Source organism: Periplaneta americana, chromosome 13 (genome assembly GCF_040183065.1).
Source record: "Periplaneta americana isolate PAMFEO1 chromosome 13, P.americana_PAMFEO1_priV1, whole genome shotgun sequence".
Lineage (NCBI taxonomy): Eukaryota > Metazoa > Arthropoda > Insecta > Blattodea > Blattidae > Periplaneta > Periplaneta americana.
Genome location: NC_091129.1, coordinates 5,242,118 through 5,260,939, shown reverse-complemented (window position 1 = coordinate 5,260,939; position 18,822 = coordinate 5,242,118). Strand labels below are relative to the sequence as shown.

Sequence of the window (18,822 nt, the reverse complement as noted above, 5' to 3'; positions counted from 1 at the left end):
TATACATATTATCATATTTCATAATATTGTAAATAAAAGTTTTAATTTAACACGCTCCTGACAGAAAAACATACATATTCAGAGGCGAGTTCCATACAGAAGACAACTGTCTAACAGCCATCAATATTTCCACTGACACGCGAGGATGCAGAGGTTGATATTTAATTATGTATATTTGTAATGCTGAATAGTTTGAATAGTTTCGAGGGAAAAATTGTTCCGGAGCCGGGTATCGAACCCGGGACCTTTGGTTTAACGTACCAACGCTCTACCACTGAGCTACTCGGGAACTCTAACCGACACCGATCCAATTTTTCCCTCTATATCCACAGACCTCAAAGTGGGCTGACAACCGTCAAGCAACCAACTTCGAGTGCACACTAACTCCGTGTGACTTAAATTGTGGTTTTCTGTTAACGAACAGTAACGTGTATTATGCAAATCAAGATTTTCAGGTATAACTCCCTGTAAAGTTGATTTGAATAGTTTCGAGGGAAAAATTGTTCCGGAGCCGGGTATCGAACCCGGGACCTTTGGTTTAACGTACCAACGCTCTACCACTGAGCTACTCGGGAACTCTAACCGACACCGATCCAATTTTTTGCATAATACACGTTACTATTCGTTAACAGAAAACCACAATTTATGTCACACGGAGTTAGTGTGCACTCGAAGTTGGTTGCTTGACGGTTGTCAGCCCACTTTGAGGTCTGTGGATATAGAGGGAAAAATTGGATCGGTGTCGGTTAGAGTTCCCGAGTAGCTCAGTGGTAGAGCGTTGGTACGTTAAACCAAAGGTCCCGGGTTCGATACCCGGCTCCGGAACAATTTTTCCCTCGAAACTATTCAAATCAACTTTACAGGGAGTTATACCTGAAAATCTTGATTTGCATTTGTAATGCTGTTTATTGGTGTCTTGTGCGTTGCCAAGAAAAACACTTGTAGTTCAAAATGAAATGCAGATTTTGTATGTAGGCCACTATATGTCATTAAACTATTCCATATGTTTATTCTGAAATACGTTAACAGCACGTTGCGTGTAAGTTTGTATGAAGTGAACTGTACTCGTCCATGCGCCGTGACGCAGCTAGCTTGACAGTCACTGAGCTACGAATATCTATACTACGTTTCACCATTCTTTATAATACTCCAAATCCCTTTCCCCGCTGATAAGTCATTTAGACTGAATAACAAATAAATATTTATGTTAGTATATTGTATTGTATATTGACTTATCTGAAAATTACTACTACAAGAAAATTTTTGTAGGCCTATGTCGACAAGAACACAAGAGTTTCAACCTTATGGAATGTGAACAGAAACAGTCCTAAGGCGCCTCCCCCCTAGCCCAGTAACGTCGAGGGGAAGTAAGCAGTAGCCCTCTTAGACACTCTGTACTGTGATAATCACAACAAAACCGGCGTAAGTAACATTACGAGTTTTGCTGCTCTACGGCCAGTGTTTTCTTACAATAAACAGAAACTTGAAAAATAAAGCAAGAAAAGAAACGCAAATTAAATTTTATAAAGTAATGGCAGTACCATCTTTGCTATTTGGATCAGAAACCTGGACGATGACTGCAGCTGACAGCAAAAAATTACAGGCCGCTGAAATGAAGTTTCTAATGTCAGTCAAGGAATTTACTATATTGGATAAAATTAGAAATGATAAAATAAGAGAAGAATTGATGATCTTTTCCCTAGGAGAAAAAAATTAAGAATTATAGAAATCAGTTGGCAGAATATGTCAATAGAATGACACCAGAAAGAATCCCAAGAAGAATGATGAATTATAGACCTGGAGGGGGAAGACATCCGGGAAGACCTAGGAAGCGTTGGACGGATACACTATGAAGCCGGAATATGCTTTTTGTCTTATTACATGTATTTGTAACTTGAAAAAAAAATAATAAATCTATACTAATAATAAATCTGTAGCCGAAATGTTTCTGGTAATTTTAGATTTTCAAAAAATAATTGGTCCTAACATATACAATTAACCCCTCTGAAACCGAAAATAGCGTTTTTGACATTTTTGTTTGTATGTCTGTCTGTCTGTATGTTTGTTACCTTTTCACGCGATAATGGCTGAACCGATTTCGATGAAAATTGGAATATAAATTAAGTTCGTTGTACAATTCCAAATGTTGGAAAACTTGTCAATTTAAGTGTTCTTTGTACTGACTTTGCTATTATGCAGTGAAATCTATTTATACTAATTATACTTCGTTGTTGATTGCTGATAGTAGTATGGTGAAAAAATACAGCGCGAGCTACATTATAGTCTTTGACGGTTATATAGGCCTCCATTGATATAACGATGTTCAAACAACTGTTGTCGGAAAACTTTACTGAAAACCTATTAATTTTCAATTGCGAATATGCCGTGAAACAAAATGACAAAAATCCACAAATAAGTCGCAAATGTGATACATCCTTCTCTTCAGATGTTTTCTGCACGCTGTAGACAAATATTGTCTGTCATCTCCCAGTCCATGATATAAAAACGCTACACGTTCGAAATTATGTGCAGGTAAGTTGGCCGGCTCATGTGTAAACATTAATAAATAGACACAATTGACGAACCTCTAGCAAATGCGGCTGCGTGCATTCTAGGATCGAGTCCCGATCATATATTTCTCTCTATTTTTTCAGGCATTTCTAACTGAACTCAAGTTTTTCCATTTTACTGTATTACTTTTTGAAACAATCTTAAAAGAAATAAGCCAGTACTTATGGTCCATGACAGCGTAACTCCATTAGAGCTGTGCATACATCAACATTCAGCCTGTCTGACCTGCTAGGACTGGTGAACAGGCAAGAGCGTATTTAACCCAACAGTAAAAGCAAGTTTATATCACAGTTTAGTATATACAGTTGAGAAGCTTGGGATGATTTTTTGCAAATCTCGCGATAGTTGCTAGACGCTTGGAGCGCTGTGAGTACTAGGAACAATAGACTGTGTCACTGCCATCTAATAGAGGCCGTAAGGCAGACCATGTGACTCGCTTAACCCGATCGCGAAGGGAGGCGTTTCAACCATATAAATTAGTTAGAATGCATAAAGAGTAACATATATTTATCTAAAATGTAGTGTGATTCCATTAATAAAATTTAAAACAATGATTATGAGACACTTCAGACATAAATCGCTTGCGAGTTAAGATTAAATATTATTTTGGTGTGAAAATTACCTTATTTGTATGTGTAATACGGTACTTGCCTTTATTTCGATTAAATATTGCGAAATTCTTGTACATTCATTTATGCACAATTCAATAATTTTCAGTTGCACCGCACGGATATTTAGATATGTTGAAATTATAGGTTACTAGTGGCTTGTGAAGCAAATGCTGCTGCAAACTAAGTTCGTTAGACGTTCAAATAAAAATTTTTCAGATTTATTTTCAATGAAGAATACTTGTCTTTTTGATAGTTATTTGCTTCCATGATAATGAAACATACTCCCTCTGAATGGATTTTTTTAGACTAAATACTTTCTCTTGAACCTATCCAACTTCAGTTTTTGAGTTTCAACGCGAAAACGCAAGTATCAATGTCAGGACGATAGCAGTAGCTATTTCAGGTCATTGTGGATTGTAGGCAAAAGTTAAAAAAATGTCAGGTTTGCTAAGCTTTCGAAGAATAGCATTTTCGTATAGCTGCTGCATGTAGAGCTTGAAATGTAGAGCGTAAAATCATTTTATCCTACTAAGAGATCTTGCTGAAATGATCTGGAGACTACACAATTTTCTAGACCTCTTATTTTATCAGTGAGTAATACCATTTTATCTCTCCTTAGGAACTGTAATTTTTGCGCTCTCTCGAGCCAATACTGAAGACAATGACATATATCAATATCTACACTACACCGCCATTAAGTATATGAAAACGACCCACCCCCACTGGGTTAATAAGTATAAAAATATTTGATTTTTAATAACAATATTATTATATACTTAAGTTTTGTAGTTATATATAGCAGTCACTCAGTAAATTATAGAAATGAAGATCTAAATTAAGATATTCTCTACATTTACTTACATAACCTCAAAACGTTTCAACTTCACGTCATCAATATAGCATCAATATTATGTACAATTAATGAAAAATAGACGCATCATGGTATTAACTATAATAATATTTAATTTCTAATGATAATAATGTCATCAAACCACCTCAAGTTTCGTAGATTTGAATATCCAATAAACAGCTGTACTCAGAAAATTATACACTGCAGAATCAGTTTTTAATAACAAATTGTATTGAGCTCTAAATATGTCGGCAATCCTGCAGGTCATGGCCTTCGTGTAATAGCCTATTGTTTATTGTAGTGTGTGTTTTGTTCTGAAATTCAATCCAGTCGGCCGTGATTAAATATAATTAGTTCTCATAACTGACAACAGATGGATTTTGGAAAATTGGAAAATTATGTGGGAAAATTGACATTTCAGTGAAAACTACTACTTTTCCGAAAAAACATTGGATGCCAGGCATGAAAATGAGGGGTCACTAATTAAAATCCGTTCAGCCGTTTTCCCGTAATTTCCATTACCAGTTGAAATTATACATAGAGATGTTTACTGTCCCAGTTGCCCCTTTCTGTCTAATTTTAGTGGTCTATAATGCCCTGCTATTCATATGGAAATATTATAGGTTATGTTTACTATATCTTATATTCCTAAATTCGCAATTATACATTATAATTAAGCATAATGTCATGTTTGATACTCAGCACATTCAATTTGTCAGTATTTTAATACTACAATTGAGTATTGAATTATTGTATTTATCTACTACCTAAGAGACGAAGTAACAATCGTACGTACACTAATTTCATAGGAGTGGTATGATAAATTTTCTGTCTTTAATAAGGAAGGTAGATGTGCTATATTAAATCACAATATGAATTCTTTTTTATTAAACCTCAAAATAGCTTCCATTTTAAACTTGATGCGAAAAGATTTTGTTAACATATTATAAAATTCTCTTCACATTAAAATAACACAGTTTTGTAATTATTTCTTCCACATAGGCTATTATGCAACAAGAAGTAAAGGGAACTCATGGACACATTACAGTAAATAAAACTTATCAATGATACGCAATAAAGTTATAATATAATAATTCACTGAGGTCCATACACTGAAATAGAAAACCCGAACATACATTACGGCCTGGTCTAGATCGAAAAGGCATTGACTGTGCCGTGTTTCGCATTGTTGTGTAAACTGTGAAATGTTCGTTATCGGTTGTAATAACTGTAAATGGCTAAAATACAATAATTTCAATAATAATATGGGACAAGGAGACGTTTGTAGCACTGCAAATTCTAAGAAAAAGAGGTCAGAATTATCCTTCTTCCGAAAGTTCCAGGAAGGTGAGTTTATAAAATATAATATATACTTTATGAAAATAATATATAAACCTTATGTATTTCGTACATCAATAGTGGAACGAAAGTGTTAACTTTTCAAAAGAACACGATATCAAAAGTACAATACATTTTATCGTCTGCTAGGGAAAGAATCTGTGATGAGGTGATAGTAGCGATCCTGGTGGTGAGCAACTATTTATGGATGCATATTTTAACTGTCTGTGTTTGCATATTTAGTAAGTATTGAGCTTCGCAACTGTATATTCTAAACTGTGTTTATATGTTGTGTTGTGAGTCGGGTTCCACGTAAGCTTGCTCCTAGGATGGCAGACTCTTATCGTGCCTCTTCTGTTTTGTTTTACGTGTAGTTAGCTGTCACAGTCAGTACTGGATTCAATAAATATAAAAGTTGTGTCTAAGATAACCTATTAACTTTTTATTTTATTGTTAATTTCAAAGTTTATTTCTCGTAATGTAAAACTTCAATTATTGAAATAGGTCTAAGTAAATGCTGTTTTTAAGGAGAAAAAAAATATCCAATACGGCCTGTCCTAACTTTAAGAATCCTTTCCCTTCCACAGTAGAAATGATCTCAAAAGTTTCGCGCACATTTCCACACACCTTTCCACTGAAAAATCGTTATTAGTTTTCAAAATATTTTGTGCGAGATCGTGCGTATTTGCTTCGTTTCCGCACAAAACCAATCCGCGGAATGTGTAAAATTCCACATTCAGTATTCCCAACCTAACACACATAACAATTTCCCTCTTCTTACCGCTTAAGTGACATATTGATTTTTACTGCTTTAGGCTTTTAACATATTATTTTTAGAGACGTTTAACATAGTAATAATTATAAATTGGAAACTTACCACTGCAATTTCACCTAAATTGCACTGTTAATTATTGTTTTTAAATATTTGCAGAAATTAAGTAAAGTCTACTACTCTACGAAACTTATTGCATTCCTGATACAAGTAACATTAAGGAAGCCGTGAAAAAATCAACAAGATTCCAGATGCCGATGTTATTACTGCAATATATTATATAAATAATATTGTTGAAATATTAAAATGAATAATACATCATTACATAAACTTACCGTTTGTTTTAAGTTCGCATTTATAGACTGGGGGAAAAAAAAGATAGACGTATATCACGGCCTGCTGGAATATAGTAAACACAGAAAACATATTAAAGCAACAATGTTGAAGATAAATATTTTTGTTTTCCAAATTTGCCGTCATTAAACAGAAACTAAGATGGAGATTTCATTGCAATTAATTAGAAATTCCTCTTTCAGGTATGTAATAAACGATCTTCGCAAAAAATAATGTACGATACACGAGCAGTAAGTTTTCTTTCAATTGTCGGAAATTAAAAAAGGTCAACTACGTTTCGCTTTTTCAAACTTTTCCTCGAACATGAAAACTTCAACATACCGCTCTTGTAAAGCATATTACTATTACCCATCTTGAACTTTTCTTTCCACTTTACATAATATAGCTACACCTAAGAATGAAAACCTCGTATGTCTGATTTTCTAAATTTTACAGGAGAGAAAAATATCGATATAGAAGGTTTCCACATTTAAATAGATGACTCGTAAGTCGGAAATTCTATATGATTTCGACATATAAGGTTTTCACATTCAAATAGATGGCTCGTAAGTCGGATTTTCTATAATGACTAGAGATACGCGCTATTCATTTTAAAATTAAAGGATAAAGAGATACGTGGTTTTCAATTTTTCTCTTTTTTTCATGAAAAAGAAATTAAAAATGACAATTTTCCAATTGTAGACCATAAGAGCACGGGCTTTCCTATAAATTTGAGTGAAAATCGCATTTTCGAAAAAAAGTCGACTTACGAGGTTTTCATTCTTAGGTGTCGATAGGACGCAACATGCTTTAGGTATCTGTTTTCACTTTTAAAATCTTTCCGTACGTATTGAATTTCGCAGCACCCTCTGGTTTTAGTGTTTCTTTTTCATTTACACAAGAGAATTTTTTCCAGGCTTCAGATCCATTCCTATTTCCATTAACCAGAACATAGTCTCCGAACTTTAAATTTTCTTGCACTTCTTCTGAATCCATAGCGTACAGTTAAACTACACACAGGCTTCGTAGCAACCCATTGGGCTCGCTTGAGTCGCACTATGCTTGCGCTCTGCCTCTTGTTCACAAGGTCAAGAGCGGAATGTCAGACGTATTCTGAATGATGCGGGGCACGCAGTCTTGAATGGGAAAACGCACAGCTCAACTCCACGCTTGGCTCATGACCAGGCTTCGAGACTTGGGACCCGATACAATAAGTTTACTGTGCATGCACTATAGGTTGTTGACTCGCTGCAGGTAGATAGAGATGTGTTGAGGTAACAACGTTGCTGTTTAGAGTAGAGTATGGTAGTATGGGGAAACACACAAATGTAAATTCTGAAAGTAAGTATACATAACACAATGATAATGTCAAAAGAATGTGAAAAAGCATTTATTCTTCTATCTTTTATATGCATTTGTGTTTAATTATACACAGTGTTAATGGTGGAAATAAGCATGTAGCAGTTTTAATCTTTTCATTTATCCTATTGGTCGTCTTTAGGAAGTGCAGTTACAGTACCGAATTGCAATGTGCCTACTACAAGATACATTCTCAGTGTCTCAAACGTAAATCTTTTTCGGTTATCTGCCAAAATTTGTACTGTAGAAAGCTGCGTTCTACGTCGGATGACGTGATAGGAGCAACATGAAAAAACCTAACATCATTGCAGTCTCTAAGAGACAGTCCTTTATTCTCGGGTGACTCTATGTCCACTAATTTGCTGTTTATGTTACACAATGTTCCATATCCGTTATTTTTACATAAAATTGATTTCTACTTCTGTTTTACACGTTCAGTAACCGGTGTACTTGGTGTGTCATTAATTCTCTGCATCATTTTCTAAATTAATTTGAGGGCTTCCGGCATCTCTTCCCTGACTTTCCTAACCGTGTAATAGTTTCAGACAAAGTTTGTATGAAAACCAAATTATTTGTCAGAACCTTCAAATCCAGAGCGTTTTCCTTAGTGTATTTGTTGGTATTCATTCTACAGTACCCCCACCCACTGTACGCTTTACCACTATACTCAGTACGCCGTTATGCGGATTTACCACTGAACTGCTCTATTGGGTCAGAAGTCTCGAAGGCTGCTCATGACCAACTAGTTGAGGAGAATAGAGGTATGTAAAGAAAAATGAGTCCACGAGCCTTTAATCCTTTCATAACATACGTTATATAATAAGAAATAATATGTTCTGTTATTTTTATTCAAAGAATAGATTCATTTACTTGTATGCGAATATTATTATACATTGGTTGTAAATAAAGTAGTGGCAACACTGCTGAGAATGGGACATGCGCATTCGCATACGATGCGAAACAAATGGTGATCGCAATTGGACATATTGTCGATATAGTCAACGATAAAACCGGTTGCTAATAAAACAGACGTTGTTATTTTGCTTGGTTACATGCAGATCACACTTTTTAACACATCACTTTCATGTTTACTTATTTTGAACAACGATCGTGGATATAAATCGAGGTAACACGTAGTAGAATTTGCAAACCGATATCATCGAGGATTACTTGAAGCTTGTGGCAACGATGCACAACCGTATCGTTCTAATGCAAGATGGGTCTCCACATTTCATACGGGTCGGAATGAGACTCTCACAGGTCGCCCGTCCAATTGTGACGAACAGGTGGAGTTGGTGCGAGATCTGCTTGCTGTTGACCATCCCTGGACTGTACGAGGATTATCCAGCGAACTTGGACTCAGTCATCAAACTGTGTGACACATCCTTAAAAAAAACTTCCACATAAGAAAAACTGCAGCATGCTGACATCCTCATAACCTGAGAGAAGCATAGAAGTGGCACCGATACGCAATAGCTCAACTTCATGTACAGCAGTCTTGCGATGGAGACTAATAATTGCGAGCGAGAGCTCTTTCATGCCCGCGGCGCGCGCGCGGAGCTCTTTTACCAGTAAACATTGCTAAAGGATGTACAGATCTTAGAACACAGCGCATCATGAAGGAACGGAAGCGCTTAAAGCTTTCAAGGAAGAGTGGAAGATGCAATATTTATGCTTCGAACATGGTGATGAAGTCCAGTGTTTGTTGTGTAAAAAAACATGATTTGCATAAAAAAGCAACATAAAACGGCATTATGAGACGCAAAATAAAAAAAATATAGGCATTATTCAGGAGAAGAGAGAAATAAATTCATTCAATTGACATCGAAGGTAAATTAATTTACATTTGGGTCACCAGATAGTCTCTAGATTCCTTTTATTTCTTTATTTTAAATGTATTATTGATGTTTTATTTGTTGCTTGTTTCTGGATATTTACTTTTATTAGATCACGTCTTTATTTAATTTAGAAATAATATTTTATCTTTGATTGCACTTTGACTTATACTATTACTAAACTCAAAATGCTAATTCACTTTTATTCCGATATGTGTTTTCAGCATTTTTATCAAATATGAACTAAAGATTTTGAAAACTTTGATGCAAGGAGCTTTTTTAGTAACGTGAATATAAAATATACTTAAAAATATAATTTCAAAACTGTTAGACCTAATTGCACAAATTTTTATACAGGTGATATTATTATAGATCTGTGTGTATATAGTTTAAATTTCACAAATTTTGGCCGAAATTGTGGAAGTTGTAAAAGTCATACATATCCCCTCAAATGATCGACCCTAAAAATTACGATGGCTCTCATTATCTTAATTTAATGAATTTGTTTGTTTGTTTTTTTTTTTCATGTTACGTGGATTTCTCAAATCACTCTAAGAAAACTCATTACATAATCACGACAGGCGAGTAAGGACTACATTTTCACAATCACACAATAAATATACTCTATTTCAATCTATATTTCCATTATTATTTTTTCAACAAATACTCAAAAGTACTTAGAGATCACACACGTCGAGCAGGTAGACCCTATTAGTTTCTCCTAACCAATGAAGTGAAGTATTTACATAATAAATAATTGCTTTTAACAATAAAATGGTTTACATACAATTAACTTTTCCTATTTCTCTTTTTGTTCATAAAAAGCCTTCCCTTTGCGATTTGTTTATAAATGTACATGTATATTAAACAACTGAATAATTAGCCCTATTACATAGCCAGAAATTTAGTAACGCAAGTTATTGTAATAATTGCTGCCTTTATTCGCTGCATGTTACTGTACATCCCTGTTGTCTACGTTACTTTGGATGCACTATGCGAGCGTGATCAATGTCGAGCTCTTCTACCGTGATTGGGAGCTAATATCGCTTCATTCCTGATGTACCGAGATATCACAACGAAGGGACGTATGTATTCCAGCAACGTACCGTTGTCCACGCCTGTGGAGTAACGGTCAGCGCGTCTAGCCGCGAAACCAGGTGGCCCGGGTTCGATTCCCGGTCGGGGAAAGTTACCTGGTAGAGGTTTTTTCCAGGGTTTTCCCTCAACCCAATATGAGTAAATGCTGGGTTACCTTCGGTAACTACCGGCATTATCACCTTCATCTCATTCAGACGCTAAATAACCTAAGATGTTGATAAAGCGTCGTAAAATAACCTAGAAATGAAAATGGAAAATATCTTTGACATCTAATTCCTTAATGTTACTTGCATCACGAATGCAGTAACTTTAGTGGAGTTGTAGAGTTTACTTAATTTTTGCAAATATTTAAAAACAATACTTAACAGTGCAATTTAGGTGATATTTCAGTGGTAAGTTTCCAATTTATAATTATTACTATGTTAAACGTCTCTAAAAATAATATGTTAAAAGCCTAAAGCAGTAAAATCAATATGTCACTTAAGCGGTAAGAAGAGGGATATTGTTATGTGTGTTAGGTTGGGAATATTGAATGTGGAAATTTAGACTTTCCGCGGATTGGTTTCTTGCGGAAACGAAGCAAATACGCACGATCTCGCACAAAGGTATTTTCCATGCGAGTTAAGTAATATGTTTGTACAGTCTATGTTGCCACTATTTATTTACAACCCTCGTAACATATCCCATCAGATTAGTCAACACTGAGCCTTCTGAAGGAGCCCTCAAAGCCGAATAGATCAGAAGAGTCGAAGTCACCGCCTTGTCTTTTGCTCTCGTCGGACTTGAAGTTATCGTGTTGCAGGAACCAATCGTGGTAACTCTCTACTTTCTTAAGCCACAGATCTGAAACAGTCCCAGCAAGTCGTTAGACAGCAGCAAAACAAAATTTAGGAATAGTTTCGATAGAAATTGGGGCCAATGCACGACGCATTTTGTTAGCTATTTTGTTTTAATGTTATAAAGGTTTTTGAAAGGTAAAACATATTATGACTAGACCGCGGATTTGTGGGTAATAAATATAACAAGCTCTTTCAGTATCTCAATTTGGCTTTATATGCGTGAATCATAAAATACGCTTTAAAAGTGTAGGACAAAAACGCCTTAAATATTTAAATATTAAGAAACTAGCAAATTTATTGACAAAGAGGAAAAAGACAATCTTATACCCCTACAACTTAGTTGTAAACTGAAGGAACTTTCAGTTTATTGCCCAAAGCGTATTTATGTAAAATATTAAACTTTATCACATTTAAAGTATTGCTACTGTCACTTAAAATTATATGTATACACCGAAATATATTTCAGATTTGACACAAATTGTTTCAACTATTGAAACTTTAGTTGGCTTCGGAATAAATTACTAAAAACTTCTCTAAGTGTTGTAGAGAATAAGTTTGTCGGTGAAAAGGGTTCATAAGCAGAAATAAAATGTTCGACATTATCTGACGAGACTGGGGCTTATACAATTTTCGTTACACGTTGAACTAGAATTTTCCATTTAATTACAGCGGATTTCCCCACACGAGTACACTCTTTCTTCCACTTCTCTGACTATTTTCGCGAACCGTTGACTGCGAAAGGATTGATTGGTGGTAGTGTTTATGAAGAAATCACTTCAAAATTAGATTTTCTAGTTTCTAGAATAGAATGTTAGCTACCACATCTGCATGAGTAAAGTCACAGTAAAACTGATTTTTTTCTCTATTATTTAGAGGCTTGTCGTAAAGGGGTTGCTTACGTTTATATTTCTGTTTACTATTTGATAAAATAAAAACAGGGCCTATAACAATGTTAATTTTCATACAGTTAAATTGGGACACAATATTTTACTACTACTACACAAGTACGACTATACTTCTACTACTATTACTACTCTACTGCTACTACTACACTATTACTACTACTCTACTGCTACAACTACTACTGTAAAACTACTACTATTACTAATATTAATACTCTACTACTATTACTACTCTAGTACTATTATAATGCCACTACTATTACTACACTACTACTACTACTCTACTGCTACTACTACTACACAACTACTACTACTACTACCAATTACTGCTACTACTACTACTATACTGCTACTACTATTACTACTCTAGTACTACTATACTCCTACTAATATTACTAATCTACTACTACTACTCTACTGCTACTACTACTACACAACTACTACTACTCTACTGCTACTACTATTACTACAATACTACTACTACTACTCTACTGCTACTACTATTACTACTCTACTACTACAACTATTACTACTCTAGTACTAATATACTGCTACTACTATTAATATTCTACTAATACTACTACTACAACAAAACTACTACTATTACTCTACTGCTACTACTAATTCTACTCCACTACTACCACTCTACTGCTAATACTACTACTCTACTAAAACTACTGCTCTACTGCTACTCCACTACTACTACTACTACTGCTACTACTACTACTACTTCTACTACTACTATTACTACTACCACTACTACTACTGCTCTACTACTACTCCACTACTACTACTACTGCTACTACTACTACTACTACTATTACTACTACCACTACTACTACTGATCTACTACTACTCCACTACTACTACTATTACTACTACTACTACTACTACTCTACTGCTACTATTATTAGTACTCTACTACTACTACTACTACTAATTTACTCCTACTACTATTACTACTCTACTGCTACTACTACTACACAACTGCTACTACTACTCTACTTCTACTAATATTACTACTACTACTAGACTGCTACTACTCTACTCCTACTACTCATCTGCTACAACTACTACTACACAACTACTACTACTCTACTGCTAATAATATTACTACTCTACTGCTATTACTATTCTACTACTACTATTACTACTCTAGTACTACTATACTGCTACTACTATTACTACTCTACTGCTGCTGCTGCTACTACTACTATTCCACAACTACTACTACTACTACTACTACTACTACTCTACTGCTACTACTATTACTACTCTACTACTACTATTACTATTACTCTACTGCTACTATTATTACTACTCTACTACTACTCTCCTGCTACTGCTACTACTACTACTATTACACAACTACTACTACTCTACTGCTACTACTATTACTACTCTACTACTACTACTACTACTATTACTACTCTACTGCTACTACTATTACTACTATACTACTACTACTACTATTACTACTCTACTGCTACTACTATTACTACTCTACTACTACTACTATTACTACTCTACTGCTACTACTACACTACTACTACTACTACTACTACTACTACTACTACTACTACTACTACTCTACTGCCACTACTGTTACTACTCTAGTACTACTATACTGCTACTACTATTAGTACTCTACTACTACTACACTACTGCTACTACTATTACTACTGTACTACTACTACTATTACTACTCTAGTAGTACTATACTGCTACTGCTATTACTACTCTACTACTACTCTACTTCTACTGCTACTACTACTACTACTACTGCTACACGTTCTACTACTACTACTAAACGTTCCACTACTACTACTCTACTACTGCTACTTTTACTACTATTACTTCTACTACTACTACTACTACTACTACTCTACTACTACTGCTACTACTACTCTACTGCTACTATTACTACTCTACTGCTACTACTATTACTACTCTACTACTACTACTACTACTACTACTACTACTACTACTACTGCTACTAATAATAATATCTGTGATTTTTATAACTTCAGAATTACACTCTGGAAATTTTTACATAAATAGAATGTTAAAGAGGAAGTATAATAATTTTTTAACGTGAATAGGAAGAGAAATTGTACGGATTTAAGAAAATTTCCCCACGATGTCAAATAACTCACAGCTGTATGGGATTCTTTAATAACCTTATATCTATTGCTGTGCTGTACCGGTCAGCATGTCTTCCCGTTTAACGAACGGCTTCGGTTTCAATCCTGTTTAGGACAAGTAACATTCTTGACATATATTCGTGAACAAATTTGGAGGTAACTTTCAGCGCCAAACCCTGCAATCATTTTGCTCGCATTATCACATTAATTTCACACGCAATAGATTAACATAGCAGTTGATAAACAGTCGCAAAATGAACTAGCTAAAATAATATTACCGTGTAAGACTGTTGGTGGAAAATACAACTTTAAAATTATGGTTCGAATTAAAACACCAGCGCAAGTCCAGAAAACCAAATTTTACAGGTGAAGGTTTTATTTGAATTACTAGCCGTACCCGTGCGCTCCGCTGCACCCGTTAGATATAAATATAAATTAATTACATAATTAAAATAGGACTTTTGATCCAGGGAACATTCGTGTTTGATAGAAAGATAAATCGTTTAATATGTTACTTAATTTAAATTGTATTTAAATAATTAAAATGAGATCATTTTGGTCCAGAGACACTCATTTGGTGCAATGACAATTCCTGTAACATGTTTCTTAATTTTTATTAAATGCAACCAAAGTTAAATGAACATTGACATCATTTAGATTTAATTTGTATACTTTATTTTACTTGCTATATGTTTCCATTGAATTATGATAATAACTTAATTTTAACCCTTGATTTCTACGTATTCAGTAAATGGCGCTTGGGCCACTATGGTTCTGAACACTTCAAATAATTTAAATAACTCAAAAAATATTATAATGTAATATTTTATATTATATTATATTATATTATATTATATTATATTTTTATGTTATATTATGTTATGTTATGTTATGTTATATTATAATATATTATATTATATTATATTATATTATATTATATTATATTATATTATATTACATTATATTATATTATATTATATTATATTATATTATATTATATTACATTATATTACATTATATTATATCATATTATATTATATTATATTATATTATATTATATTATATTATATTATATTATATTATATTATATTATATTATATAAAATGTGTTGATAACGGATGTACACCGATAAGTATGTTTTTAATTTTGTTATGGGAGCTCTTGAATCTCAGGCGGAACAAATTTTATTTTACAACAGCGCAACATTATCTGCTTGGCTCATTACCTTTTTTTTTGTATTGCATTTAATGCATATGTATTTAATGTATTTTAACACGATTCAATTGAGCATAGATATTATTTTGATTATAAAATAATGGAATTCTAAGCTAACAAATTATTACTGCATACTAAATCAATACACTTTTGTTGTTCGTTAATTCTCTGAGATAAACATTATTTTAAGAAATACAGGAAACGAATACACAGAATAGCCTATCAAGTTTTCTGTGCATAAGAAGCTATTTTAATCTTACCTGTCCTCAATTCACTCAGAAGTTACTGTGATAACATTATAGCAGTATGTCCGTATAGAGAAACTACATTTTCCAATGGTGAAATAATAATTATTTACACAAATCAGTTAATTTAGCTTCCGATATTACTTCATACAAACACAGAAACATTATCTGTAGGCTATGATTCATAGCTTTCGATTGTTGTTGACCAAGGCCCCTTACAGACGAAGTCATTTGTTTTTTAATTCATTACACCGCCCTAGATAGCTGTCATTTTAATTTTGAAACTCATTTATCTCATTAAATATCAGTCCTATCAAAATTTGTCAAAGCATAAAACTTATCGGAAATGAGCTTTAAAGAAAGTTTTGTTATGTAACATTTTTCACAAAAATCAATAATAAGCGAGATATTTCGATTTATTTAATTTAGACCCCCTTATAACTCCCTTTTAAATAATGTATTTTGAATGCCATATAGCTTAAAATCTAAGTTACAACGAACTTAATTTATATTCCAATTTTCATCGAAATCGGTTCAGCCATTATCGCGTGAAAAGGTAACAAACATACAGACAGACAGACAGACAGACATACAAACAGAAATTGAAAAAAAAAAAAAAACAACAATTTTTCGGTTTCAGGGTGGTTAATTATATATGTTAGTACCAATTATTTTTGGAAAATCGAAAATTAACAGAAAAATTTCTGCTACAGATTTATTATTAGTATAGATTAATTTTTTCGTTGCATTTTCATAACAAATTCTAGGCTGTAAATTTACACAGGTAGGTAAACTGCATAAATCAACCATTTGTTTTATTTTAGCTCTTATTTCATATACTAAATTTAAAATACATAAAAATATATAAAATATAAAAATAGAAAAACATACAAACAAGCAAGAATGTCTACACAATATATATTTGAGATGGGAATAGTATTAAATTAGACCACATCTAAATATCGGTTATAAGAAAATTGCATAACATCACAAAAATATTGTCATCAACCTTGTCGTTTGACTTGCTTTTATGGAAAATTTTCTTCCATTTCCACATTTCAAGGGTAGTGTCATTTCCAACCAAGATTTTGGCATCCGAATCTTTACATTCTCAACAACACAAAATATTTTGGACGGTGAAAATTACTGTATAATCAAATTTATTGTAAAAGAAAACGAAATCTATTCAAAGATGCATGAGGTCTTTACTCAAGATTGAGTTCTGAATGCTTCTGGATGGACGTTGTTTGGTATAGTTTTGTCCTCACCAAAAATTTTCAATATCCTACGCTTATTTTGTATCCTTCCTACAGACTAGAGTTACCTCAATAACAGATTCACTCAAAACTTAGTTTGTCTGGTGAGTGCCCTCCATTTTCCAGACTTGTCAACCCAGTGACTTTCTAGCAACACACGATCCCAACTTGGCACTGCCGACAACGAAAGATAGACCAAGGCGATAAGCTTTAGATTTTGTTACATGGAAATGAAGGATGAACAGGTGACAAAATTTTATAAAGTCATGGACTTTGTCTATTTCTTGTCGATGGAAGGTCACTCAGCCTTAGTAGATCTAACATCTGAAGAAACCTGATTTTTGTAATGGAGGAGGAGATTTGGGCTATTGTTTTATTTGCGACCTCGATTGCATACTTAAATTTATTCCATTAATTCATTCGTTCATTCTTTCGTTTTTCGACTCTTCCACTCATTCATACATTAAATCAGGTGAATTCATACTATTACCATGTCATCCGAACTTCTCAGAATATCTACATTCATGTCACAACTCTCTCTTTTATTTTATTCCTGAAAGTCATCTATACAATATCATGCTCTTTCATCTACATTCCTTAATAAATAATGTTTTTCTTTAATTTTGTTTCAGAAGAAAATGCTGATACTTGACCATTTTTTAATGAATTTATTATTTATCAGACACTACCAAAGGTAGAGAAGTGATCTTGCATCATATTTTAGATATAACATACATAAATACACAATACACAATATTATAGTTAACAAATGTATGAATTATGAGGGAAACGCTTCATCACTACACAGTGAACTGCCACCATTTTGAATTTATCAAATAAATAAATAAATAATTTTTTAAATCGTAAAAAAATATATATTTTTTTAATATAGCAGAAGGACAGTGTCTTACACCTACCAATTTTCATTATTTTACAACATACAGTAATGGAGAAAAAAATGTTGAATATTTCCAAAAAATTTAATTCCTGTAAGATGTACCTAACCCCTTAAATACTTCGCAACGTCATAAATAATTTTAAGCGCGTCACTTTTCAAAAGCCTGCCGCGCACATTTGGTTCCCCTTCCATTATTATAAATCACAATCTGTTTCAACTATACACAATACGTCGAAATGGAATATTAATAATTGATTGAAAAGTGAAAGATTGGACGCGGACACGAGTGCTGTTTCGAATAGTTCAGAACGTACTCGCTGCGAGACGTCGACCAGGGAGCGCATCTACAACTCAACAGATCCCCTACTATGACAACCTGCGCACGAACGAACACTGGTTTGTGGCGCAGGATTTAATGTCAGTGGTCGGGCTATAATAATTGGTTAGCTGACACCTCATGTCCTTACAGTTTTCGATACATTCAACCTTATCTCAATAACTTTTAGTTAAAGCAATATAGTGTTCTGTGAAAAACTAGAAGAGGAAAAGGATCTTA

General features: G+C 33.6%; 1 protein-coding gene across 3 annotated transcripts in view; it reads right to left on the bottom strand.

The window, feature by feature from the left end:
* The window catches only part of LOC138711699 (alpha-tocopherol transfer protein-like), a 190,140-nt gene that overhangs the window by 142,246 nt on the left and 29,072 nt on the right, over positions 1-18,822 (bottom strand). Inside the window, exon 1 of one of the 3 annotated variants that reach the window (XM_069842839.1) lies at positions 7,323-7,556. The exons of 1 other annotated variant lie outside the window; for it this stretch is intronic. In XM_069842839.1, coding sequence (XP_069698940.1) covers positions 7,323-7,471 — 149 coding nt within the window. In that variant the 5' untranslated portion in view covers positions 7,472-7,556. Of the gene's footprint in view, positions 1-7,322; positions 7,557-18,822 lie in introns of those variants that run through there. One more of the 3 variants, XM_069842838.1, reaches the window with a different exon arrangement.